The following is a 25,998-nucleotide window of genomic DNA, read 5'->3' as shown; positions in this document are numbered from 1 at the left end:
CTGCTAGACCTAGACACAGATTTTACAAAACAAAGTTTATAAACAGACGTGGCTTAATATTATATGTTAGATCTAGTTTATAGTGAAGAGTTTTACAATCTACCGTAGTATATCAAACCATGTTTATCTGTAAATTTACTTGCATAACATTTCTTTTCAGAAACTGTATCTTCTTTCATATTTATGTTTTCCTCTATGTGCATGTGTCAATGTATCTATTGTACAAACATCTAAAAAATCCCCAACTTGCCATGAGTAAATGGAAGCTTAGGGAATCTATTTATGTGGGATGCACCTGGATTAAGCTTACAAGGGCAATTTCATATTTCAGAGAAAATGATTGAGCAGTCTTCTCTCTCTCTTTCTTTTCCCGCCATTCTTTTAAAGGAAATTCACCAATATCTTTTTCCCGGTAGTGGCAAATTTCTCTCCTCTCATTTCCAATTTTTTAATTTTAATATAGTATAGGGTTATTAATTTTGTAAAAATCTTATTGGGGGCTGACTTAAAAATTGGATGGATGGTAATTTAAGATGGGATTTGTATATTTTTCCAAAATAAAAAATAAAAATCCATTGAAACCTTGTGATCAAGGAATCTCAAATCCACGTGTATACATAAAATCAATAAACAGCCACCAAAATTCCAAGATGAAGCAGCCCCACCAATATCATTGGTGATTAGAAGTGGAAACATAAATAACCAGAGGAGCGGATGATGGCTAAGCATATTACATTCTTTCCCATTTTCACTTGGAACTGTAAAGCCAATACAAATATGATTCACTCTTGCCTGACAAAAGGCGAGGAGCTCACATCTGTACTATAAAACGAGTCCTCTATTCCACCATAGTTGTCATCCTTCTCTTCCTCCCACTTGAGAACCTCCCTTATATACTTGAATGCCTCGTCAATGGTCACCCGATCCCTTGCCCTAGCTTGCCACACAAAAAGCTTTCTACCTGTTATGGAAGCATAGAGGTCTTTGAACTTTACTGCGACGTAGAAGTATGCCTGATGTGCCGACATGTGGTTGTTGTGATGCGTCTGCACCGGACTGAAGTCATTGAACCACTCACAAGAACTTAAATGCACCCGACTCACCTTGTCCTCGAAAAGATCATACTTGTTTAATATCAATAAAAATGGGGTGTCCTTAAAGCAAGGGTGTCTAACCATACTCTCGAACAGTTCCTTGCTTTGCATCATTTTGTTCTGAAGCACGGGTCCACTGCCACTACTTTCTGAGGTAAGCCCCATCTGATCATAGTCACTAAGAGCAACACAGAAGACTACCACCCGAACATCTTCAAACATTTCCACCCACTTACATCCCTCGTTCATGCCTTGGGTGGCATTTACCCTTATAAGTTGGTATCTGTCAAAACACAAGAATGTTCAAGATTCTGTCAAATTCATACACCACAAATAATATTAATTACATCTTATATTAAACAAAAAATATAACCTTCCAAAACAATAATTACAATATGAATGCCCATATAATAATAATAATAATAATAATAATAAATTAGAAAGGCTCTTGGTAGGTGCAACTTGGCCACATGGGATCAGAGATTAGGTTAGTGTGGCAGCTTTTCACAATACTCATGGAAATCACCAGATTGCCATTCCATAGACAGATGCCACACCGGATTTATTCAGACCGAGTAGAAGGATCAAGCAGGGATTGTATATGACCATACACAGAATAGTGAGTAGTGAGATAAAATTACTTGGTCATTGGTGGAGGTGGAGCCCCTAGATTGTCTGTATGGGTTTCAGACATTGGACTACGATCATCAAGCGAGAATTCTATGAAAGCCAAACCATTTCCTTGAGTCACCCCTTCTGCATAGATTATGTCTCTCTCTGAAGGTTCATATTCATTGCTTGATATCTCGACAGCCTGAAGGAAACAAGAATTATGTAGCCATCCAAGATGAGTAATGCTTATTTACTTTATCTTAATCAGGGAGATTGTTGAAAATAATAAGAATAAATCTGATTCACATTTGGCCAGCAACCACTACAAAGGGTCCCAGATTGACCGCACACTGATGGAAGAGACAAACCAACACAACATTTTTTGAATGGGAAGGATTGGGGCACACTTGATTTTCAGGAATAAATTAGTTCTTGCCAAAAATAAACGAACAGTTAAACATGTGGTAACTACATAAACATGTAGCAAGGTAAAGATTTGCAATGGAAGGTTGTAAAATGAAAAATAAATCAAAATGAGATATCAATGAGAGTCTAAATGAAATACCCTGCTTAAGAAGTACTCTGCAACATCCGGGAGGAAGTGAAGCTTATCTTTTCTTCTATATGTTTCCTGTATAGCAGGATCCTTCCACACATCTTCAACTAATGGAGCATACTCCCGAGTTGCTGCAGGGAAGAATGTATCCAAATCTCCAGTGGCTATAATATCCAGAAGCCAATCAGAGAAATGCTTCAACTTCGGGTTTATGGAATAGATACATTGACTCGTTCCGTTAGGATCAACTTCTCCATCTGAAACAAGATTGAGATCAGATGCTACATATTCGAAGCACTGTAATGCAGTGTAATGCAGTTAAGTAACTCCTTTCACTTTGCATATGGCCTGATCAACATAATCGTGACATCAACATTAAGAAAGAATTACTAGCTCTTAACAAAGTTTAAGGCTCTAATTTGAGAAGCCGTGGACTCCATACCACCTCAACACACCTATTCTATTTGAAGTGACCTGTTGACAATACTACATAATAGAAACTTCTCATAGAATACTTTCCTTGCTTTTAGGCTTAAAACTATTGGTAAAAGTTGAAATCAAGCTATGCAGCCATGTGGAAAATGGCTCCTTTATTTATTTTTTGGGGTATATGGTGTGAAAGAAATGAGACTTTTTGAGGATAATGACCGTTCCTTGGATGAGTTTAGGAGTTTCTTCTGGAAGACTTTGTTTTTGTGGGCCATTTCTTTTGATTTGAATGGTCTCAGCTTCCATGATTTCCTTGTAACTGTTTCTAGTTCTTAAATAGGTGTATTCACATGTACACTTCCAGTGTACCTGGGCTATGCCTATCTTTATATCAATGAGATACCTTGTTACTTATAAAAAAAAAGATTCAAGGCTATTGCTTTCACATTGCTGGCAAATTCAACCATTTCCTTCAACTGAATTTAGTCTAAGAAAAGTTCTTTCTGTCAATTCTGCTATTATGTCCAAGCTTAAGCAAAAATAACGTGATCAATAAGATTCCCATCCCGGAAACCATCTCATTGACAACATTTTATTCAAATATACACTCAAGTTTTCTTAAGAAGAAGATAATGGGAAGCTCTTTATATATATATATATATATAAGTATGGGAAGCTCTTTTTGATGAGTAAAGATGGAAGTTTCTTAAACCTACCAAGATTTCACACATACGTACACGAACAATTCACTATTGCAATGAATTTAAACCTTCTAGACATGCAATACATGGCCAACAAGTCTTGATGCATTGGCAGCCGAAAGGGCTAATAACTCATAGGGCAGTCTGCATAACAGTTGCAAGTTGGCAATAACGTTTCTTGGAACTAAGAAAAATCATGTGTAGTGCATTGTCTACTTACGTCAAAGATTTGAAGTTTCTGGACTTCAACCAAATAATTTCGTAAAGAATGGTAGCGTGAGATGTAAACAAAAATTTCTATCAAAGTATATCTTCTGACAATGTCAAATTCTACTCATACAACTGAAGTATCAACCAAGATAAAATCTTCTAGAGTCTTTAGGCTAACTCCAAGGTGGAGTTTTTATAATCATAACAGTTATTAGGATCCATCAGCTCTTTCTCAAAATTTTAAGAGTGCCAATTTAATAATATATATATATAAATCGCCAGATGGGGCTTTCATGTGGGGGGCAGTTGTCATGGCATTTTCTACAAGATCCGAAAATCACCAGCCACCCAAACCTAATTCATGATGAACCCCACTGAATCAAGTTTTATGTGATTTCCCAGTTGTTGAAATGTTGTCATCTGAACATCTAGCTTAGCAAGAAACAATGAATCAGGGGAAATTTTGAAAATTCTCTTGAGCTGGTAAATGGTGAGAAAATATATCAAGAAACCTTTTAATTAAAAATAATATGTAAGATGGGAGTTACCAAAAGGAATCTAGAGGATCTTAATCTGCATATACCACTTAACCTAATTAAACATCATATTTGCAGATATTACCTGTATCATTATTCTGATCATGGGAACCTTGTGCTCTCATCCTGTACACAGCCTCTTCCTCAAAGCGCTCCCGCCCATCAAGCAAAATGCTAATATATCTATACATGTTACTCTGGATCATCAGCTTAATATCCTGCAATTCTTCTAAGGCAAAATTGTTCCCATACAAAAATTTGGCCTGCTCAGTCATTGATAAAGTACCAAGGGAAGTGAGCATCAATACAACAAATTATGCAGTGGAAAAGATGCACATCAATGCAAAGATGAAAGGCCTTTGTGGGAACCCAGTGGACATGACATTTGATAAAAGAAACATGCCAACTAAATATGCTTGTGATCGTATGAGAAAAGTTGGAACCACAGAATGAACCAGGGGGGGCCTAACGTGAATGAATGTGTGCACAAATGTCAAACCCCAAAGAATAAAATCCTTCAAACTTAAAAGTTCATTCATTTTAAAAGCAAACATCCCTGGCCATACACTGTAATAAAATAAATAGACAATATTCAGTCCATTGTGTTTTTACAGCCTATTTTCCCAAAGAGGTGCTAAAATGAGGGGCCCTACTTAGAAAATTCTCAAGCCGGCCCAATCTTTATGAAACTTTGTAACTGATTTCTGGACATGCAGTAAAGTATCCATTAATGTACGGTTCTTAGCTTTAAATGTTCAGTAGAACTTCCTCAGCAATTAGGCTTCTAGATCTAAAATTCATTTTGTTATAATCATCACCAGATTTTACAACTTCAGTGACGATTGAAATAAAATGATTATGAAATGTAGACTAAGCGTGAACCCAGCAGTATGAAAGGTCATACAATATGGAAATGAGTTTGCAGATGCAGATATCATTATAGTTGTGATAGGTATGGATGCGGTACCTGCTTAAAGATAGTGCTGGTTCCAGAGCCTTGAAGTCCAAGAAGAAGAAGCTTCTGAGTGTTTTTCTGTTCTGGATAATTTGGAACTGTTGTATAATTGCTAGCCTCATCTCTTGGTCCAGGAGGTTGACCATGGGGTACAGGCAAAGAAAAAAGGGTACACATAAACCGTATTGAGGCCTGTCTAGCAAGAAGCAAATCCAAACTGTTTCATATAAGGTTCCCATAATCCCATACAGAGAAATTCAAAACAAACTTTTTCAGAACATACCTTCTCCCAAATGTTTCCCCTAATGTTGTTCTGACCTTCCTCTTCATAACGACCATCATCATAGACCCAAAAATGAGTGTCACGTGGACACTGCACCTTTGCCAGCTGAAAGTATTAAAAACTAGACTAGTAAGGATATTAGATCGACTTTAAACCCTTCTCTTTTTGATAACTAAATATAACTACAAACTAAGGAGTGTAAGCTACCATATCAAAGCATTTAATGAGACCAAATAAAATAAAGTAAATGAGATGTAGAGCATTAGAATCAAAGCTGGAAGGATTCATCATCATTCTGCAATCCCATTCTAGTTAAAGAAAGTGACGTTGGAACAAAGCTGTCATCTCCCATCATTTTCAGTTACTAGATTTTTTAAGAAATTTCAAAACTGACCTCTGAGAAGGTTGATAAGTGATGTCCGAAATAATATACATCATCACAGCAATTATAAGACAGGGTACCGACAAGGAATATCACACGTGCATACACAAATAAAAAAACATATACATCATCATAGCAATTATAAGACAGGGAGCCAACAAGGAATATCACAAGTGCATACACAAATAATATGTATCCAATATTCAGATTGAGTGAATATTATCCATTATACGTAAATGCAATGAGTTACAGCTTATGACAATGTCCTTTTATAAGGACAAAGAGCTTACCCGTAGAACCCTCAATTCAAGCTTTGTGATTTCTCGGCCATTGATGTAGACTTCAGTATTCCCATTGCTCGCATCAGGGCAAAGTTTCCCGGTAAAGTTTAAGTTTGAACTTACGGTTATATAAGGTTTTTCCCCCTCCTGTCAAATCAACAACGATAGATGCTAAAAGAAACTCAAACCCATTTGGGAAAAATAAGATTTCTGACCCATGCAATTGCAGAATGCCAAACTAAAAAGAAAGTGAATCAATTGTGTTGAACATGCCTCACCTTTCCCCACAGACCAGATTCCTTGTCATACCAATATCGACCAGGCTTCAACTTTCGAGGAGGCAAAGGACATCCAAGTAGTTCTGCCATCTCTTCTGATTTAAGAGGGAATCCATTGACAATTAGCTGTTCCGGCCGAAGCTGATTAGCAGAACATTCTTTCTCTGCTTTCATAATCTGCTTGACTTCCAAGGGGCTGAGTAATCGGGATAATACCCTTGAATGTCTACCCAATTTCAGCCGCTTTGATTCATCAATCGGTTGACCAATGCAAGTTACACACTTGCGCCCTTCGGGCATTGATCCCATTGCTCTAAGAACACAATTGCTGCAATACTTTGCATCGCACACTAAGCATGACTCCTTTGTCTCCCACTTCCCTTTTCCACACCGATAACACACTCTACTCTTCTTCTTCTTCTTTTCTTTTGACACGCCAACATAATTTATAAAATCTGGCTTCTCAACCTCAATCTCTTTCCTGTCAGATCTATTAACCGTGTTAAAAGTGACTACTGGCGCTCTCCTTACTTCATTAGTAACCTTTTTAGGAGGATTATGGACTGAATTTGGAGAAACTGATGGAGAAGCAGAAGAAGAATCGGGGTTTTGCAAGACAGAAGCTACAGACTCTGAACTGCCCGAGACCCCTGGGCTGTGAGTAGGCAAAGTCGTAACACCAGCAATACAAGACACTGGCAAAGGTATAGGTTCAACGACTGGAGGACCTGCATTGGCAGTGGATCTTTGCGATTCAGATACGGGTTCTGCAGTTGGGATCTCACGTAAGTTTACATTCAGGGGTTCCACTCTAGGGACTTGATAAGTAACCGGAGGGCCCTCATACTCGAGGGCAATAGAGTAATCAAGATCACTATCATCTTCAGGGAGAGAAGCTCCTGGTGGGAGCATCTTTGTCACCAGTTTTCTCCAGCCCTCTCCCCCTCTTTGCTCCACTTTGGCCATAACACTACCAAATTAACAGATCTTCAAGAAGGGCCTCAAACTATAACTTCATTTAATATCACCAAAAGCATGCAACTGTGTCCTATATAATCTGAATTAAAAGCCCAAGCATTACAACTTTATGTAACATTCAGCGCCAAACATAAGAGAAGCATAGAGAATAACCAGGTAAACAAAGGTGAATTACGACTTAGAACGGGTAACAGCCATTAAGCAGCCGCAACCGACCGGTCATCCTTTGAAAACCTCAAAAACTAGAAAGATATATAACAAACTGATACGAAATTTCAGCCAAATTAAAAAGGAACGAAAACGAATTTGCGAACTTTTTTGAGTCGAAGCACGACTTTCAAACAAATCCCACAACAGGATTTGAATTTATTTGTAGTCAGAAAAGGGAGCCCAAGTTGATGTAGCAGAATTCAATAAAAGGTTGAGACTTATTCCTAGCCCAAATTTTGAAGAAACCATAGTCAAACAACTCATAAACAAAAACAAAACAAAACACAAAATAAAATAAAAAAACAAGAGGAAGAAGAGGCAAAGTCCAATAAACTAGAACAAAGAACAATTCTAAATTCAAAGGAAGATCAATCACCCAAAAGAAAGATCAATGAAAAGGAAGTGATTACTGGACTTTTAAGGAGGACAAATATTCGACGCAAAGCAAGTACGTACCTGAGGGAGGAGGTGGGGCGTAAAAAGACAAAACGAAAGCAATAAATCCAGGTGAAATTGAAGCAGCACTTATATCAGCTTCTCTTTTTTTTTCTTCGTCTTCTTCTATTGTTTCAGTTTTGATGGCTCTGAAGAACAAAAAAGGTCAAAAGCTCCTGCAAAAGCCCACGTTTGCCCAACCCATTCAACATTCATCGATATCAAAGAGTTTCCCTGTTTGGAGAGAGAGAGAGAGAGGGGGAGCGAGATTGCAATAATGGACCCCACACTTCCCACTAGTAGTCGGGATAGCTCCTACCCAGTTTGTCTGACTTTCGCGTATGACGAGGACAGGTGAGCTGTGCTCCACGCGTCGACTCGGCGCGTGTCTGTAAATGATGCACAACTAATTTTTTAATTAAAATAAATATAATGTTATATATAATTATGAAATGTGTAAATATTATATAATTACTTTATAAAATATTAAGATCTAGATTAAAAAAATTAATTTTTTTTTATATAAATTTCGCGTTAATTTATTTTTTTTAAAAAGACTATAACATTTATATAACTATAATTATAAATATTATTTCTCTTAAAATAATTATAAGACTTTAGAAAATAAAAATACACGAGAATCTGTCCACATCCCATAAATATCTAAAACAGTAAATAAAGTTTATAAAATAAAACTTAAAAGTCAAAAGTCCTAACCAACAAAACATTTGTTTGAATAATCTCATCTCGTATCTTTTGCAATTTCAAATAAAACTAAAGAGATTGGTATTGTTTTTTCTTGATAAGTTAAAATAAAAATTAAAAATTACATCAAATATTATTAAAATATATATTTTTAATATTAATAATAATATTATTATTATTTTAAAATTTTAAAAATTAAATTATTTTATTATGATAATTTTAAAAAAATCGCAATAATTAAATAAAATAAGAAGAGATATTTTATAAAAATAAATAAGACCTAAAAAATAAAAAGAGCATATAAATACTCGAACAATTGCCGGCAAACTTAAGTGGAACTTAGGCAACACAACCGACGACCAATGTTAGTTAGTTTGATGATGTTGTGGCCTCATGGGTCAAATAGGATTGATTATTACTAAGTGTGGTGTGTTGCTTTGCAAGCCAAGTCCTAATAAAATAATGTCTCCCCAACTTGCCTTCATCTTTTACTATGATTTTAAGATTCATATGACACGTCATTATGATATTCATAATTTAATGATTATTAATGTGGAGTGGGAACAAAGCATATTCTTGGAGAACTTGAGTTAGAAAATTATCATAAGGAATATGATAGTCAGTCGCCCAGTTTGTACCATTTGAGTTTGACCACTCGATTTTTTTTATTTAATAATTAAGAAAATAATTATTTTTTTAATGATTAAAGATGTATAAAAAATATTTTAATTTTTTTTTTTTCAAATAGGCTATGGGGCACGCCCAATGGTACCGGCGGGGTAATCCCCTAACATTGCCATTTTTATAATATAATGTCGATTAATTAAATTTTGACCATTTGTATCCACTAACACAATTCAAAGTCTATATTCTCGAAGAGTAAATTCTTTTTTTCTTTTCTTGTACTTATTTGAAAAGCTTTGAATAATTATAAACATAAAAAATATATTTTATAAAATTTATTGATCATTTAATACAGATCGAAAGATTTATATGGACAATAATATAATGTAAAATCAATTAAAGATAGTTTAAAGATAAACACTATATCTATAAAGAGATCTTAATAAATTTAGAAATTAATGTAATTCAATGTAAGACATTAGATCAACTTTATGATAATACGAATTTTATAATCTGACATATTATATTAATACACGTCAATTTATATATATATTTGATTTTATAAAATTTATTTATAGGCGAAGTATTTTTCTAACTTAAAAAGGAGCTATTTCAAAATTTGAAACATTCTTTCCATAGTGAAATGATGTGTTATTGTGTACCTAAGGCACGTTCTGTTGTCTGTTGTAGTTTAGAATGTGAAGCAAGAGACTGTTTGCTGGCTTCTAACTCACTGTTATTCTTGGCAATTAATGAGAATAGTAATTGGGAAAAAGAAAATCAAATAAGAGTAAATAATAATAATAATAATAATAAAATGTTGGAAGTGTCGGTCACGCGCTTTGAATATAGAGTAGAAGAAGAGATGGGAGTAGATATGGTCGTCATCGAATGCTCGATTAATCATTAGAGAAAAGATCTTTAAACTTTAGATCGGTTGACAATTAAATTCAGATGATAGAATTAGTTGCAATGCATCACGATGTGACCCACTTGGAGCACCAATTCTTTTTTAGTTTTGTTGCTTATAGTCGGGTAATAATTTATGTATTAATATTAATTTTTTTATATTTAAAATTTAAATTAATATTATTTTTAATAAAATTTATTTTTTAATTAATTATATTAGATTAATACATATATTAATACATAATTATACTTACAATTAAATTTTTCTATTCTTTTTTGTTGCTCTCTAGGTTACTAGGAATCAAGTTTTTTTTTTCTTTTTTTTTTTGAAGGAAAAAGAAAAAAGAAAAATGTACTTGAACAGTGAGATGATAATTTTTTATTTTAGATAAAAGTTTAAAATATTTTTTTAATATTATTATTATATTAAGATTTGAAAAGATTGAATTGTTTATTATATTTTATGTGAAAATTTAAAAAAATTATAATGATGAGATAAGATGAGAAATTTTTATTATCTCACTTGCCAAACCTACTTATATTGAATTTTAGAACTATAAAAAATTATGATGTACATTATAAATTGAAATTTTTTTATGATTAGTATTATATCATAAATTATATTAAATATTTCTCGTTGTGTTAGTATTTGTATAGAGATGAGAAAATATAATTTTAGATAAAAATTGAATAAAATATTTTTAAAATATTATTATTATTTTAAAATTAAAAAAATTAAATTATTTATTATATTTTATGTAAAAATTTGAAAAAATTGTAATAATGAGATGATATTCAAATCCAAACAAATCCTTAATGTTCATATTTTAAAGAATAATGCTATACAATACACCACAATCTCACTTACATCTCATTATATATGATATGATATATTTCTCATCATCTGATGATAAATACACATATAATAAATGATTATTTAATAGCGATAAATATATTACATTTTATTTAATAAGATACAAGTGAGATGGTAGTATAGTATACAAAATTTTCTAATTTTAAATTGCATATTACTAATTAAAATTTAAAGTGGAGGACATTTGAATAATTATAAGAGGTACTAGTGACTTTTTTTTTTAATCAATTTTAAGGAAAAATAATTATATTATTAGAATGGTACGGTTGTATTGCTTCCGGTCATAAAAAAGACAGTCTTTGTTTGAATATTACGAGGTGCTCATTGTGAATGGTCAGCCCAAATTCAGTCCCACCTGCACCCTTTATTAACAAAGAAAATGGGAACACAAAGTCATTCAACGTTACGGCGTACTGAGGGATAAGAATGGATGACGTATGAGATTTCATAATATTTAAAAAAATAAAATATTATTTTTTATAAATTTTCCAGCAAATATGATGGCAAATAAAACAGGCGTGTTGACTGTCTGCAGGATGAGTAACTTTGTCTATTGTACAATGTTCATTGAAATTACATCAGATCTCGACCATCTTTCACCGTTAGATTAATGTTTTTTTTCTCCTAGCTTGGAAGTATGGGTTCATTCAATATGAACTACAGAAACAACACTCAAAACATTATTTTGATCAAAATTCTCAAAATTTCTTGTAATTTTATTATCAAACATCACTCAAAATATAAAATAATTTATAATTTTACATATTCAACATTTTTATTTAATCAGTATCTATCCATTACCCAAACATTAAAACTAATACAATTTTTATAAAATTAAAAAATATATATAAAAATTAATACAATTTTTCTCGTCACCCAACTAGATGAGTACTCTTGGCCCCTGGCCAAACCCTTCATGCTCTTTCACAGTGCTTGTTGATGGCGCAAGTTTTTTTGCTCTCTATGATATTTGCCTTGAGCGCAAAAACTTTTGTTTGCCTTGTGGGAGTTGATGTTGCTCTCCCTAGCGTTTGGGTTCTCTTTACTTGCTCCGGGGCTCAAGCACTCATTGCTCGCCTGGGGTGCAAACACTCTTTGTTTGCATGGGGTATGAGTTTTCCTTGCTTACATGGGGTTTGAGCACTTCTTGGTCGCCTTAGGATTTGAGTACTCTTTTCTTGTCTGCAACATAAACACACCCGTACAAGCACTCATTGCTCACCCCCAAGCTCAAGTAGTTTTTCTCGCTCCTAGGTTCAAGTCTTTTTGCTTACATCTGGTTGTGAGCATTATTTACTCACTTGTAGGTTCGAGCAGTTTTGCTTGCCTCTAAGTCTGAGCACTTGCCTTCTATCGTGTTTTGAAAATATCACTCTTGTTTTACTATTATTTTTTAAATTTCAGATAATTTTTATATGAGGATTTGAGCACATGCCTCGTAATAGTGATACTCTATGTTGCTGGAAATAAAAGTAAAAAATAAAATAGAAGAAGAAGAAGATTTTTTCGCTATTATAAGTTATAACTAAACTTGCATTTGATTTGGATAACAGACCAATATAGGCCAGCCAGTTTCTGCTGTGGGCTTTAATTGGGCCCAAATATCTCCTCCGTAACTTGCCTTGCATTTTCCGTTCTCATTCATCTGGTTTCTCAATACCCAAACAAACGGATACGTCCTTCCAAGTTTGATCGACCGAACATTCCAGGAATCCAATCCTCCAACGCCATTGCTCAGAAGCTCAGCAGACTCAAATCAATCTCAAGAATCGTGTTGTTGAACTCTAAGCCCTAAGGTACTGATTCGCATTCAAAGCTCACTGACCCTTCTCCGTTCCTTTTTGCTTAAGTTTTGTTTTTTTGTTCTTGTTTTGCATTCTCTTGCATTCTCTGCATGACTCAATTGACTTCACAGACTACCTATACGTCTGCCAGTAAGAAGCTATAATAAAGAGAAAATAAAATCCCATAAAAACTAAGGAAATTGAGGCAGAATGATTGAAAATTGATATTTTCAATGTTTTCTCTTGTCGCTGAATACAATTTAAATTAGTGGTTATTGAGGGAGTCTCAGGCGAGCTATAATTATTTCCGTAAAAAAGTCTGAATCTGAATTATGATTTGGTACATCCATGCTGTATTAGCACTACATAAGAGCACCAGGCACGCTCATCAAATTTTAGCTAGAATGATTAAAATTTGTCTACATTGAACTCGCCAGGTTTGAACTTTCAGGTACAGTAATTCCATCTCCTCTTCCAAATGGTCATTTACTGTAGCTTGAACAAATTTTTTTTTTTTTTTTTAATTATTTTCGCTGCACTCCAACGTCTATTTTCTCTCCGTTGATTTTCAACTCCTACTTTCTTTCCCTTTCTTTCATTTCTCTCTCCTCTTCTCTACGCCGAAGCTCTCCATCTCCTTTCTCCCTCCCAATCGCGACTGCAACAATTTATTTTTCACTTGCTCTATTTTCTTTCTCTTCCTCCTCTCTCGTGCCGACAATTCCATTTTCTTTCCTTCCAATTGACGCCTTCCATTTGCATCGTCTCCCTTCCATTTCCTTTCCCTCCATCTAATTTTTGTTCATTTCCATTTGCGGAGAAATCTTACCCAGCTTCCATTCTTCCATTTGCGTATCTGGAGTCACAAGGGTAAATTACACCCAAGATTTTGCCCTAGACTGCCGAGATCAACACAGAGGGACACTCGATGACCGTTGGCTTCACAAGGGTAAATTTTTTGAACTTTTTTTCCTTAAAATATCAGTTTTGAAACTAGCTTGTTTTTGGTGGTTTGAATGTATGCGTGGAGTATGCCTAATTTTTTTTTTATAGGTAAAAGAGATTTTATTGATCCACGTAAATAGGTAAAGCCCGAGTATACAGGAAGTATACAAGAAAGAGCCTAATTACAAGCTACATGCTATGTAAAATAGCATAAAAGTCATTAAAACACATTCCGTTCAATACAATAGAGGACGCCCATAGTAACAGTGTATGAAAGAAAAAATCCCTAAATCCAGCCGGAGAGCGTTCCCTATCCTCAAAGCAGCGTTCGTTTCTTTCATTCCATGTGCACCACATTAGGCATAGCGGTACCATCTTCCAAACAGCGGCAATTTGCCGATTGCCTCCAATCCTTTGCCAGCAGTACAGTAAATCTATTACCCTCTTTGGCATAACCCATGCAATGCCAAGTCTTGAGAGGATTTCATCCTATAAGACCTTGACTACTTCACAGTGAAGGAGAAGATGATTTGCTGATTCACTGTTATGTTTACACAAAAAACACCAATCCATTATAATTAGACCGTGCTTTCTTAACTTGTCTATGGTCAGGATTTTGCCATGAGAAGCCAACCAACCGAAGAAAGCAACCTTGAGAGGGGCATTACTCCTCCAGATGCTCTTCCAAGGAAAAGTATTAGGGGGTTGAGCTGTCAATGCCTTGTAGTACGAGCGAACTGAGAATTTCTTGTTCCCTGTGCGTGTCCATAATAATCTGTCCTCCAATCCTGCCCTATGTTCAGTGCATATAACACGCTGTAGAAATCAGTGATGTCTCCCACCTCCCAATCCTAAGCAGCATGAGTGAATCTCACAGACCAAAGAATAGAATCAGCAGTGTTACACATATTCTCTGCCACTGAGGAGTTTGGATCAAACGCAATCCTGTAGAGAGAAGGGAAAGTGCTTTTCAAAGCAACATCCCCATACCAAATGTCGTGCCAAAATCTGATTTGCGTGCCCCTTCCCATCTCATATTTGCAGTTGCCGAGGAAATCATCACAACCATTCCGAATAAGTTTCCAAACTCCCACGCCATACGCACCTCTTACTTCCTTTGTACACCAACCATCCTAGATGCTCCCATATTTGACATCTAAAATAGTCCTCCAAAGAGCGCTTTCCTCATGCAGATAACGCCATAACCATTTCCCAAGAAGTGCCTTATTGAAGGTTCTTAGTTTTCTTAAGCCCAAACCGTTGCAGGCCAAAGGAGTGCATACTTTTTCCCATTTAACCAAGTGGAATTTCTTTGTATCTTCTAGACCTCCCCAAAGGAAATCGCGAAATATCTTTTCCATTCTGTTTGCCACCCCTACAGGCAAAGGAAATAAAGATAGAAAGTACGTTGGGAGATTTGATAACGTACTTTTAATAAGTGTGATTCTCCCTCCCTTAGACAAGTAAATTCTCTTCCAACCCGCCAATTTGCCTTCAATTTTCTCGATGATTCATTATTCATTCCCACATTAACTTGGATTTGTGAGGGCCCCCCAAAGGGTGCCCAAGGTACCTTAGAGGCAATGATAAAACCTTACATTCCAAGATGACAGCCACTTCGCTTAGGTTATCGACTCTGCCAACCGGAACTATTTCCGTCTTTGAGAGGTTCACTTTTAGGCCAGAGATAGCTTCAAAACCAAAGAGAAGTCCTCTTAAAGAGCGAATTTGATCCAGATTCGGGTCACAAAAGATCAAAGTGTCATCGGCGAAAAGAAGGTGGGAGATTGACATGCTTCTATGTGAGGAGCCGCCCACCGAGAAGCCCGAAATGAGTCCTCTATCCACCACCCCTTCTATCATTCTGCTCAGTACATCCGCGACGAGAATAAATAGGAGCGGCGATAATGAATCCCATTGTCTTAAACCCCGAGAGCTGTTGAAAAAGCTTTCGGGAGTGCCATTAATTGAGATAGAGAATCTGGCAGTTGTGATACAATGCTTAATCCATTGGCACCATTTTCCCCCAAAGCCATACCTGTCAAGGATGTATAACAAGAAATTCCAGTTCACATGATCAAAAGCCTTTTCCATATCCAACTTACACAAGATACCTAGAGTGCAGTCTCTGACTTTGCTCTCCAAACATTCGTTGGCGATGAGGACCGAGTCTAGTATTTGTCTTCCTTTCACAAATGCATTTTGCGACTTCAATATAAGCTTCCCCATGACTTCACTTAGTTGCTTTGCTAAAACTTTAGAAATGATCTTGTAGGTCCCACTTATCAAACTTATGGGTTGGAAGTCATTCATTTCCACCGACCTCGCCTTCTTAGGGATGAGGGCTATAAAAGTGACATTAAGGCTCTTCTCAAATTTCATAAAAGAGTGAAATTCAGAGAAGACCTTCATTAGATCCTCCTTAATGATGCCCCAACATGCTTGAAAGAAAGCCATTGAAAAGCCATCTGGTCCTGGGGCTTTATCCTTGTTTATACCTTTTACCACGCCGAACACTTCGTCTTCTTCGAAAGGCCTCTCCAACCAAGATGTGCTTGTGTGGTCGATGGAATCAAAAACTAGACCGTCCACCTTTGGCCTCCAAGAATACTGCTCTGTCAGAAACTTATCATAAAAATGAACAATATGATCCTTGATGGCATCTTGACCCGAAGTAACCTTGCCCTCCTCATGAAGGACCTCTATGGCGTTGTTCCTTCGGTGAGAGTTTGCAACCTTATGAAAAAACTTTGTGCTTCTATCTTCTTCCTTCAACCAAAGAGCCCATGATTTTTGCCTCCACGAGATCTCCTCCATAAGGGTGATTTTTTCTAGCTCAGTGACTACAATCAATTTTCTTGCCCTATTCTCATCTGATAACACAATTTCAGCCTCTCTTTCATCAAATTGTTGTAATTCCGTAAAAAGTTTGTCCTGCTGATCCTTAATGTTCCCGAAAACTTCCAAATTCCATTTCCTTAGGTCATTCTTCACAGTTTTAAGCTTTCCTGCTAGAACATAGCTTCGAGTGCCCGTGAACTGATAATATGCCCACCACAAGCTAACTTTTTCAGTGAATCCATCTGCCTTCAACCACATATTCTCAAATTTGAAGTATCTCATTCCCTCTTGAAGGCCCTCACAATCTAGTAAAAGAGGGAAATGATCCGAACAGAGCCGAGGGAGACGTTTTTTGCACAAAGTGGGGAAGTGAGTCTCCCACGAAGAGGAAATGATGAACCTATCCAATCTCGACCATACCCTTCCATTTGACCAAGTGAAATCTCCTTCTGCCAAAGGAAGATCCATCAGGTCTAACTCAAAGAGAAGTGCTGAGAAATCTGCCATAACTGAACCCAAGCTAGGAGATCCCGACCGCTCACTCGGGAAGCGAGTGATATTAAAATCACCCCCTATACACCACGGGATGTCCCACCAACTGCATAGGCCAGCTATTTCATCCTAAAAAAGGTTTCCTACTGCTATCATCATTTGGCCCGTAGGCACCTGCAAAATTCCAAACAAAATCATCATCCACATTTGAGAAAGAGCAGGCAATCGAGAAATCCCCAACACAATCCTCAACAAAATTAACTGCTCTCTTATCCCACATCACCAAGATACCCCCTAAGGCACCCTTTGAAGTGAGTATGGTCCATCCTACATGAGAGCAATTCCACAAACTTCTTATTAAGTGCCGATCAATAAACTGTAGTTTCGTTTCCTGCAAACAAATGACATCTGCTTTCCAAAACTATTCAATAAATTCTTCACTCTAAGACGTTTATTCGGGTCATTCAGACCACGAATATTCCATGAAAGAATCTTTGGTTTCATGGATCGCTAAGGTTCACCCTATCCTTTGGACGTCCCCTGCTTGAGCTGCCCTCCCGTGTGTCATAGATTATGGAGCAGGTAAATCTCCTAAGCTCCCTCTCCTTCTTGCCTATGGATTTGGCGAGGAAGGGCTGGCCTGCTCTTATTGCGATGAAGAGAGCTTGCATTTGTTCCTCAAAACCTTCGCAAGACATCCCCATGAAGTGACGCATATCATTAACCTTTTGAATGACCCAATTAGGTTGTGAAACATCCCAAGGAATTGTTGGTGGCAAAGAACAAAGAGTACTAGGGACGTCCTCAGCCTTGTATAGTTCAATTAAGTGAATATCTATCCCAAGCTCCTTACATGTTAATTGTAGATCTGAACCATAGGATGTTTCTTCGTCTGAGGTCCCTCCTTCCGCAAGAGAGACGTCAACCGCTTCTGTTTCAGTGCAAAGGACTCTGGACAGATTGTTGGAGAGGCCTACGCGTAAAACAAATTTTGTGAGCTTCCCCCGTACCAGACCCTGGTGAAGGCCAATCGTTGACGGCCGAGATGGGCACGAGTAAGACAGCCAACAGGTCGCAGGTCCCCGTCAGCCCCTTTTGTGTCCAGTTTGCGCTGCCATGCCCGTCGGAGAGAGCCTCGACGGTCGTCGGAGGCTTCTGTGTCGCCGGTGCAACCGCCGGCACGAGAGGTTGGCTCAGGCCCGGCGTGGAAGAGCTAGGAGTGGCCTACTGTTCCGTAGCATCGTTTCGGGTCTTCGATCCGTGCATTTCGGGGCAGGTTGAAGGTGGGTTTGAAGCCTGTGGGGATGGGCCCGTGTGGAGATGCTGATGGACGAGCCTTGGGTGCAGGCTTGAAGCCCTGGGAGATGGGCTTAAGGCCCTCTGACCAGCCCAGTCTACCTTTGTCCTGCCCGAGTTATCCAGGCAGTGTGGTGGTTGGGTTAAGTCCCTCATAAGCCCGTTAGGCCCACTCAAGATCGGCCCCTTTCCTTTCGGACCGCTGCCTGTGACTAGCCCATTCCTTGTTAACGTACCCGGCCCCAAAAACCCACTGCCTTTCTCTTTAAATGCGAGCTCTGCTCTTTCAGAGACCTTTTTAAAATCTTTAGGAAATGTCTTCTCAGAGACATGCGGGGGGGAGTTAGACCCATGTCTACCTATTCCCATCACTATACTTAGCCCCCAGTCTACCTTTTTCATCAAAGAGGAAATCTCTTGGAAAACTCCCGAAAGCTTTGCCTTGACATCCCAAGAAATGCCCTCTATTTCCCCTAGCCTTACGTCTCTGTCAGAGAGCCTATTCATGTCTACTGAGTAATGACCAGAGTTTCCTTCCGTCAGCACCATGGCAGAGCTATTCTATGCCGTAGAACCAGACACAACCGCGGCGTATGAAGCTGGTTTCCCGTCCCGATTCGTACAAACCGCAGTGGGCATCACCTTGTGTTCCACTATTTTTTTGAGATTGTAGGCAAACCCCTCCCAGCCGCAGCTCTTAACGCCTTCGGGGATGATCAATGAGCCTCTTCTCTGGCTGTTGTTGAACTCCTCCAACAGAATGTAGCAGCCCCTAGCATTTCTCAGGAGATGCAAAGTGAGGACTCCATTATTGCCCACCCTTAGTTTTCTGAAGAAGCTCTCACGCCCCTACACTCGGTGGCTTCCTCCACCATTTTTACCACCCATGAAGCCGCTGCCCTGTTGATGAGAAGAAAGAGAGCCATTCGCTTGTTTCTTTCGGTAATGCGAAAACTATAGTTACCTTCCTTTGAGAAGATGAAAGTTTTTGCTTCAACTGTGAAATGCCTAGTTTATGCCATTGATCCTAAGAAGGAGGGTGAAGAGGAGGGGGGAAAAGGGTGGAAGGAAAGAAAGGAAAAAGGGGAAGGGATCAGGGAGAGGGGGGGGAAGAGAAATCAACTCCAGCAAGGGATGCCGGAGTGAGGGTTACGTGCATGCATGCTCTTTCAAGTGTATAAGCTAATTCATTATGCCTATTGCAGAGTCCATATACTCTTTGTTTGCAATCTTTTGTTTTGTTTGTTTGTTTTTTTTTTTTTTTTTTTTTTCTTTTTTTCTTTTTTTCTTTTGGATTTTCTGTTTGGTTGATTTTTTTCCTTTTTTGGTCTAGCAAGTTAATATTCACGTCATGTTATTGGTTTGTTCATGATTTACATGATCATGGGTCGATTTGCTCAGTGATGATTTGCATGATCATGGGTCATCAGATAAACCATGGGTACTGATCCAAAATCATATTTTGAAGCAAATATGAAAGGCAGAAACGTCATAGTTTTTTTTTTTCAATCCAATTATACAAGTGAAGTATATATACTTGAGTTTGTGGAAGGGAGGTAGCATATATTGGGAATACAGAACATGGCTTACTTGGGAATATATTGGGAATACATAACATGGCTTATATATTGGGAATACCGAACATGGCTTATATAACTCGTATATATACTTGAGTTTTTTTCTATCTATACCATCTGCTAGCTGAACTAGAGAAATCATTCAAGGGTATTTATTCTATCACTTTTGGATGGTTGTGATAATTAAAGGCACGTCAAAGCTAAACATTGTAATTTCATGCTAATTCCCAAAAAATGTTGCACCCTTGTCATGCTACATTAATGGACCCTTGTTGAATTGATAGTTGATTGCTAGAGTCATATTTTTCTATATCATATGCAGGCCATGTGTTTCCAGCAAGCTTATATTCTGAAGTATATTCTGTAGTTACTTATAAAAAATAAAAAATGAGTTCTGTACCATACTTCTGAGCAATATTGTTGGGTAGAACATATCAACAGGTTTATACTTTGATTTAGTGACATTGTTTTTTTTTCTCCAATTATTCTGAAAATTTAATATAGATGTTAATGACCTTTTTCTTATTTGCTCAAGATTGTTATGAACTGTTATGGTCTGTTATGAACGGTTTTGCATATTGGGCTGCTCATTCATAACAACTGTGGTCTGGTTGTGCATACTCTGGTCTATTATGAACTGTTTTGCATACTGGGCTACTCAATCATAACAATTGTGGTCTGGTTGTGCATACTTTGGTCTGTTATGAACTATTTTGCATACTCTACTGCTCATTCATAACAACTATGGTCTGTTAATCGCATACTCTGGTCTCTTATGCATTGCAGGTTTACTTGGTTTTGTTTGAGTTGCAGGTGCATGGCTGCACGTGAGCCATTTTTTGGAGAAACTCCATTTTCTTTGAAATAGCCTTTTTTGGTACTGCTAGTGCATGGACTTGCTGGTTTATTTGTATATTTTGTACTGCTACTACTAAAATGTTGATGTTGAACTATACTGTTAGTGCATGGAGTTGATGTTTTGTACTGCTAGAAAGGGAGTTGCTGGTGTATTAATGGACCCTGAATTATTTGCATGGAGTTGATGTTTTGTACTGCCATTGCATGGACTTGCTCCCTTCTATGTTTTGTACTGGTTTATTTGTATGTTTTGGAGAAACAATGTACTGCTGTGCATTGTTTTGCTGGTTTGGAAATGTTGGTGGAAATGTTTAGTAGAAACTAGCAGGCCCCATCTTGGTGGTCAAACATCCAAGCACATGTATTTTTGTATATGTCTTGCTTTATTATATTTAATTAGAATATTTCTCGCTTTCAAAGGTAGCTGAGATGAATAATGCATATGCATATATTCATCCCCCATCTTATGATTACTTATGATTCGTTCTATTACTATAGAGAATTATCCACCAAATTCATGTTGAAGGACCTTAAATATATTGATGTTAATGTTAGTATACGTGAGCTTGCACCAACACCATGCATATCCCCAAGAAGGTAGGACCTGGAAATGTAAACATTCATGTGTAGACTCGTGCTTAGCTGCAAATGCATAAAGATGATATGGTACTTTTTCGAATAAAGGAAAAATACTTAAATCTATCTTAAGACTCTCCAATAAACGTTTTATTACTTGAGAAGTGTATTTTTCTGTTCCTATATATAAAATTGCTACACATTCAAACATAATCAAGTGTCCATTACTTGTAAATGTGGATGTTGGGTAGAAGAAAGGTTGGCAAAAATTGTATATGTGATTGTTGGGTGTGAGAATGATTGGCAAATGTGTTTGTTGGATAATTAGGTTGAGGAAAAAAAAAACAATAATTTTAAGTAAAAATTAAATTATTAATTAATATATGGAGATTGTATTTGCAAAATATTAAAATAAAATTAAAAAAATTATTATTTCAATATATAATATTATATTATTATTTTAGCTTTTCAATGGCTAGTCCAATGTGGGTCACAAAGTCTAGTAGTTTAGACTTTAGCTAAAAGCTCTAACTTTAGCTAACTTTAGTCAAAATTTGGACTTGGCAATGGCTAGTCCATTGCCAATGCTCTAAAGGGAAATATCCACCCATTTTCCCAGTTTATGTGCCAGTGTTTTTGGATGGTTGAGTACACACTCACCAGTGGAGTTGAAGCCACAACGGCATCTCTTAACTTCGCCCTAGGAGGTGCTATTTAAGCTAGAGCTTATTGGTTTTAATATAGCTCTGCTTGCCTTTACTTTAGTTATTAACTACATTGAAAACTGATGTCAACTTGCAGTCAACTTGGTTTTTGTTCATGATGAGTGGTTAGTAAGCTTTTTGGCAAATAAATTTTTACTTTATAGGTAAATACATCTTTATTTATTAAGAAATATCCATAAGAGATAGGTCAAGTCAACTCTGAAAATAGAAATAGAAAATAAACAAGAAAAGAAAAGAAAAAAAGCATAGGAATGGAACTATTGATTATGGAAATGGGAGTTGAGAGGTTGGTCGAGTGAAGACAAAAACAATAAAGAAAAATTAACTTACAAGGATTTCTTTTCTAATACTTTCTGTGCATTTTTTCTTTTTTAATTTGGAAATCGATTAGGAAACATTTTAACTTATCAAATAAGAAAAAAGAAACACTCTTTGAAGTCTAATTCTACCATTTATAATTAAATGCTTTAATTGCTAAACTGTATTAGATTCATCATTTGAATTTTCCTGTTAAGATTACATCTCCATCCCAGAAAGGAAGCACGTTGCTTGCACTTTTGAAATTGGAGTGCCCCTCAACCTCGATTAATGCAGCCGTGCATCTGAAAATAAAAACAAGGAATCGGTGTTTAGAAACTAAAACTTATTACTGATCTTACATTTTCAGATGGGCTGTTTATCTTCCATCCTAAAAGTTTGGTCCTCTTTTATTGTCTTCAATAACCAATTTGCTGTTATAGGTCTCTTCTTGTAGAGGAAGCAATAGAGATGCAGAAATTGGGTGATTTCAAGCTTCCTCATTTCTTCAATTATCCACCATATTTCACGTAATCTTCACTTTCTTTATATTGTTATTTTTCCTTCAATAAAATTGCTAGTCTCTTTTTGTTACTAGGAGTCTTAATCTTTTTTTTTTCCTCTCATCTCTTGTTAATCTTTTTTTATTGGTATGTACACTTTCTTTAACAGAAAATACATTGTGTTTTGGAGGTGTTTGACTTTTTTCCCCATCCGTACATTGTAGTTTTGGGGGCATCCACGATCCCATCTTAGTTTGTTTGCCTAATTGACATTGTCAATGTTTAAAACTTAATAACATTGCACCAATTAGGGTTACCACCCTTTTAAATCAGCACCAGTTTTAAATTGGATATGGGAGACTGCCTCAAATCTGTTTGTGGTGTTCATAGAGTACTGATGGATAGAAGAAGATAAGTCCCCAAATCATAATTTAAAGAAACTGAACACGAGCTTCAATTTTGCTTCTCTCCCGGGGAAGGGGTAAAAGTTAACAAATGGTGATTTCTTGCTTTTTGGACTGAGAATTAGAGAAATTGGAGTTGCAGACCATACAGGAAAACTCGTTGCAGGATCAGCCTCAAATGTTTGCTCTAGTCCAGCTCTGGAGGTTTTAAGTTTTAAGTTATGGCTACACAGGACACTTTTTATTTTCTGCTTTTGAATATCAGGGGGAGTTGGGTCCTAGCCCTCACCTGGTACCTAATATCATAGGAATCTTTTTGAAGCAGACAATGACGAGCTTGTAACGGCCTTTGAGTCTTTTAACTATTCATACGAAGTATATGTGGACATAAGGAGGCGCTGACAATTTTATCTCTTTCCAAACATGCAAAGTAAATCAGTCAACTCTCAAAGTGGTTCTAAGGATACGTTTTCACATTTTGATCATGCTGTTATACATGAAAAAAAAAAAGGAAAAAGAAATAGAAATCCTTTTAACAGGTAGTGTTTCATGGAAAGAGGTACATAGATTATGATGTCTGGATATTACTCTTTCATTGTAAATGTCTTTTTATTTTTTCTTGTTTACATTTTAATCCTAACATATCTATTCAATATTTCATTATTGATTCTTTTTTTTTTTTTTTTTTTTTTCATTTGGAAAGTGTGATTCATTTTATTACATGACTTTTGGTGTATGCTTCAGTTTGCAGCCAGTAAGGGACACCCGTAATAAGCAGGTACAACTTTGGAAGGAACTCATCCTCGATTATTGTAGAACACAAAAGATATTTGTGGTTGGACTGGAAGAAGATTTCCCGCTATTTTCAAATCCTGTGGTTGAAAGTAAGTTCCTTGTTCTTGTTAGTTTTCATATATACTATTTGGATATGAAGGGCTGTGAATGCTAAGATGACCTGTATCCATACTTCTCTGCAGGATCTCTTAGTCATGAAGCCAGGGAAGCATTTCTCTCAGCATTAGTATCAGAAGGTTTGATTCAGTCTCAAAGGCTTTTTTTCCTGGTGCTCAGTTAAAAGATCCTGTGCTACAAGACTATTATAACAGTTATAATTTTGTGTAGGAGGTTTGTTAATTGCATTCTCATGTAACAGGACGTGCAGAATGGTTGGATAAAGGACATAGGAAATGTCTAATTCTCTGGCACCGCATTCAAGAGTGGGCTGACATTATTTTATCCTTTGTAAGTTAAGAATTTTGATTGACATAATAAAATTTCCAAGAAACTTATCAAAAAAAAAAAAAAAAAAAAATCCAAAGAAATCGCTAGTAATTACTTCTAAATTCTTCCAATTATCAGTTCTTTCGATTTAGTTTTCTTGTATTTTTTACTAGGTAAAAGATAATGGGCTAGAGGACAGTGTTATGACAGTCGAGGAAATACGTTCAGGGACTGAGTCTCGAGGAACAGGTAAACTTTGACTGTATATAGTGTAAAAAAGAAGTAATTTTGGAGATGATACCATAAACTCAGCTTTTTCTGGATTATATTGCTTTTGCTACCAAGTATTGCATAAAATTAGGAGAATGCTTTGGGAAGATGAGGAAGAAAATCCCGTTGCTCCACTTTTCTAACAGAGATTTTGCCATGTTGAAGAAAATTAAACGTGAGAAACAAGATATTTTCCCTTTCAACCACAATGGTAGTCGGAAAATTCTGGAGGTGATGCTAGACATTTTAACTCTCAGTAGTTATCTAATGTTTCCTGGAATCACTGAAATTCTTCTAAAAATCCATTACTATCATGTTTTAAATTAAAATTTTTAGATTGGAACTGGCTAATGATAGATGTATGGTACTGACTTGTTTATTGTCTGTACTTTCATCCATTCTATCCGATATGCTTGTTCCACTGATATATTTGGCCGATCAAACAAGGTCCAGGCAAGGTCCACCCAATTTACTATGAATATATCTTGTCTTTCCTCATTGTATAACGTGTCCCTAATGGAATTAGTTTATATCGAGAAAAAATAGGGGGGGGGGGGGGGGGGGGGGGAGGGTTGGGGTTTTTACTTGGATTGTCCCAGAAGCAAAATGCAAAGCATTTCTTCTCATCTAATTACCTCTTTTGTCCTCTCACTCTCTATCTCCTCTTTTTCTTCTGTCTGTTGAGTCCCTTTACTGTTTTGGCTTGTGGTCTTGTATGAAAATTATACACCTTCTGTTAATACTTCAGAGCTTCATGGGATTGACCGTACAATACTAATACGAGCTCTGAGACTACTAGAGCAAAAGGGGAAGCTTGCTATATTCAAGGGAACTTCAACTGACGATGAAGGCGTGAAATTCTCCTTGTAAACCTTTTACTCGTTTCCTTTCAACAGGATCAGATGCTATGGAGGCAATGCTGCCTGTTACTGCTGGTCTGTTAAGAGTTTATGAATGTGACTGACTGTTGGCCAGTTGAGTTCTTTAGTTCATGTTTTGGCTCTTGTTTTAAGCGGTAGCTCATGACACGGACACGTTTGTTGTATTGAATTTAAGCTTGAAAAGAATAAATGACTGAAATATTTCTTTCCTTGTGTTTTTTTTTATTTTTTTTTGTAGCCATCCGCCAAACCATTGATCTACATCGATTGCCCATA

At 36.6% G+C, this 25,998-nt stretch overlaps 2 protein-coding genes across 7 annotated transcripts; one reads left to right on the top strand and one right to left on the bottom strand.

Moving 5' to 3' along the window:
• Window positions 1–539: 539 nt before the first annotated feature.
• On the bottom strand, window positions 540–8,210 carry LOC122289920 (extra-large guanine nucleotide-binding protein 3-like). Of its 2 annotated transcripts, none has more exons than XM_043097316.1 (9): window positions 7,962–8,210; window positions 6,318–7,374; window positions 6,049–6,186; window positions 5,377–5,481; window positions 5,106–5,285; window positions 4,224–4,401; window positions 2,272–2,519; window positions 1,736–1,908; window positions 540–1,377 (listed from the first exon to the last, which is right to left on the bottom strand). In XM_043097316.1, the coding sequence occupies exons 2-9, from the start codon at window positions 7,281–7,283 to the stop codon at window positions 783–785; spliced, it is 2,583 nt and encodes an 860-aa protein (XP_042953250.1). In that variant the 5' UTR covers window positions 7,284–7,374; window positions 7,962–8,210; the 3' UTR covers window positions 540–782. The 2 variants fall into 2 exon arrangements, with proteins under 2 accessions (XP_042953250.1, XP_042953251.1); XM_043097317.1 differs by having other exon boundaries at window positions 6,318–7,287.
• A 4,450-nt stretch (window positions 8,211–12,660) lies between these two features.
• Window positions 12,661–25,931, top strand: LOC122289511 (vacuolar protein sorting-associated protein 25). 5 transcript variants are annotated; one of them, XM_043096562.1, is made up of 8 exons: window positions 12,661–12,848; window positions 20,774–20,814; window positions 22,887–22,973; window positions 24,095–24,234; window positions 24,328–24,381; window positions 24,504–24,592; window positions 24,745–24,820; window positions 25,590–25,931. In XM_043096562.1, exons 3-8 carry the CDS (start codon window positions 22,915–22,917, stop codon window positions 25,709–25,711), a joined length of 540 nt encoding a protein of 179 aa, XP_042952496.1. In that variant the 5' UTR covers window positions 12,661–12,848; window positions 20,774–20,814; window positions 22,887–22,914; the 3' UTR covers window positions 25,712–25,931. The 5 variants fall into 5 exon arrangements, with proteins under 5 accessions (XP_042952496.1, XP_042952495.1, XP_042952493.1 ...); XM_043096561.1 differs by having other exon boundaries at window positions 12,662–12,848; window positions 20,801–20,864; XM_043096559.1 differs by having other exon boundaries at window positions 12,663–12,848; window positions 20,774–20,864.
• Window positions 25,932–25,998: the final 67 nt, after the last annotated feature.

This window comes from Carya illinoinensis, chromosome 12, assembly GCF_018687715.1.
Source record: "Carya illinoinensis cultivar Pawnee chromosome 12, C.illinoinensisPawnee_v1, whole genome shotgun sequence".
Taxonomy (NCBI): domain Eukaryota; kingdom Viridiplantae; phylum Streptophyta; class Magnoliopsida; order Fagales; family Juglandaceae; genus Carya; species Carya illinoinensis.
Note: the sequence above shows the minus strand (reverse complement) of the source record. Positions and strands in the feature narration are given on the sequence as shown.

Bases quoted from the DNA above. Each gene is read 5' to 3' on its own strand.
- LOC122289920 (XM_043097316.1), bottom strand. From the start codon at position 7,283: ATGGCCAAAGTGGAGCAAAGAGGGGGAGAGGGCTGGAGAAAACTGGTG. The intron at 5,286-5,376 runs GTATGTTCTGAA...CTTGCTAGACAG, and splicing joins GGGGAAACATTTGGGAGAAG to GCCTCAATACGGTTTATGTG. The intron at 4,402-5,105 runs GTACCGCATCCA...ATGACTGAGCAG, and splicing joins CCAGCACTATCTTTAAGCAG to GCCAAATTTTTGTATGGGAA.
- LOC122289511 (XM_043096562.1), top strand. From the start codon at position 22,915: ATGCAGAAATTGGGTGATTTCAAGCTTCCTCATTTCTTCAATTATCCA. The intron at 22,974-24,094 runs GTAATCTTCACT...TGTATGCTTCAG, and splicing joins AATTATCCACCATATTTCAC to TTTGCAGCCAGTAAGGGACA. The intron at 24,821-25,589 runs GTAAACTTTGAC...TTAATACTTCAG, and splicing joins GACTGAGTCTCGAGGAACAG to AGCTTCATGGGATTGACCGT.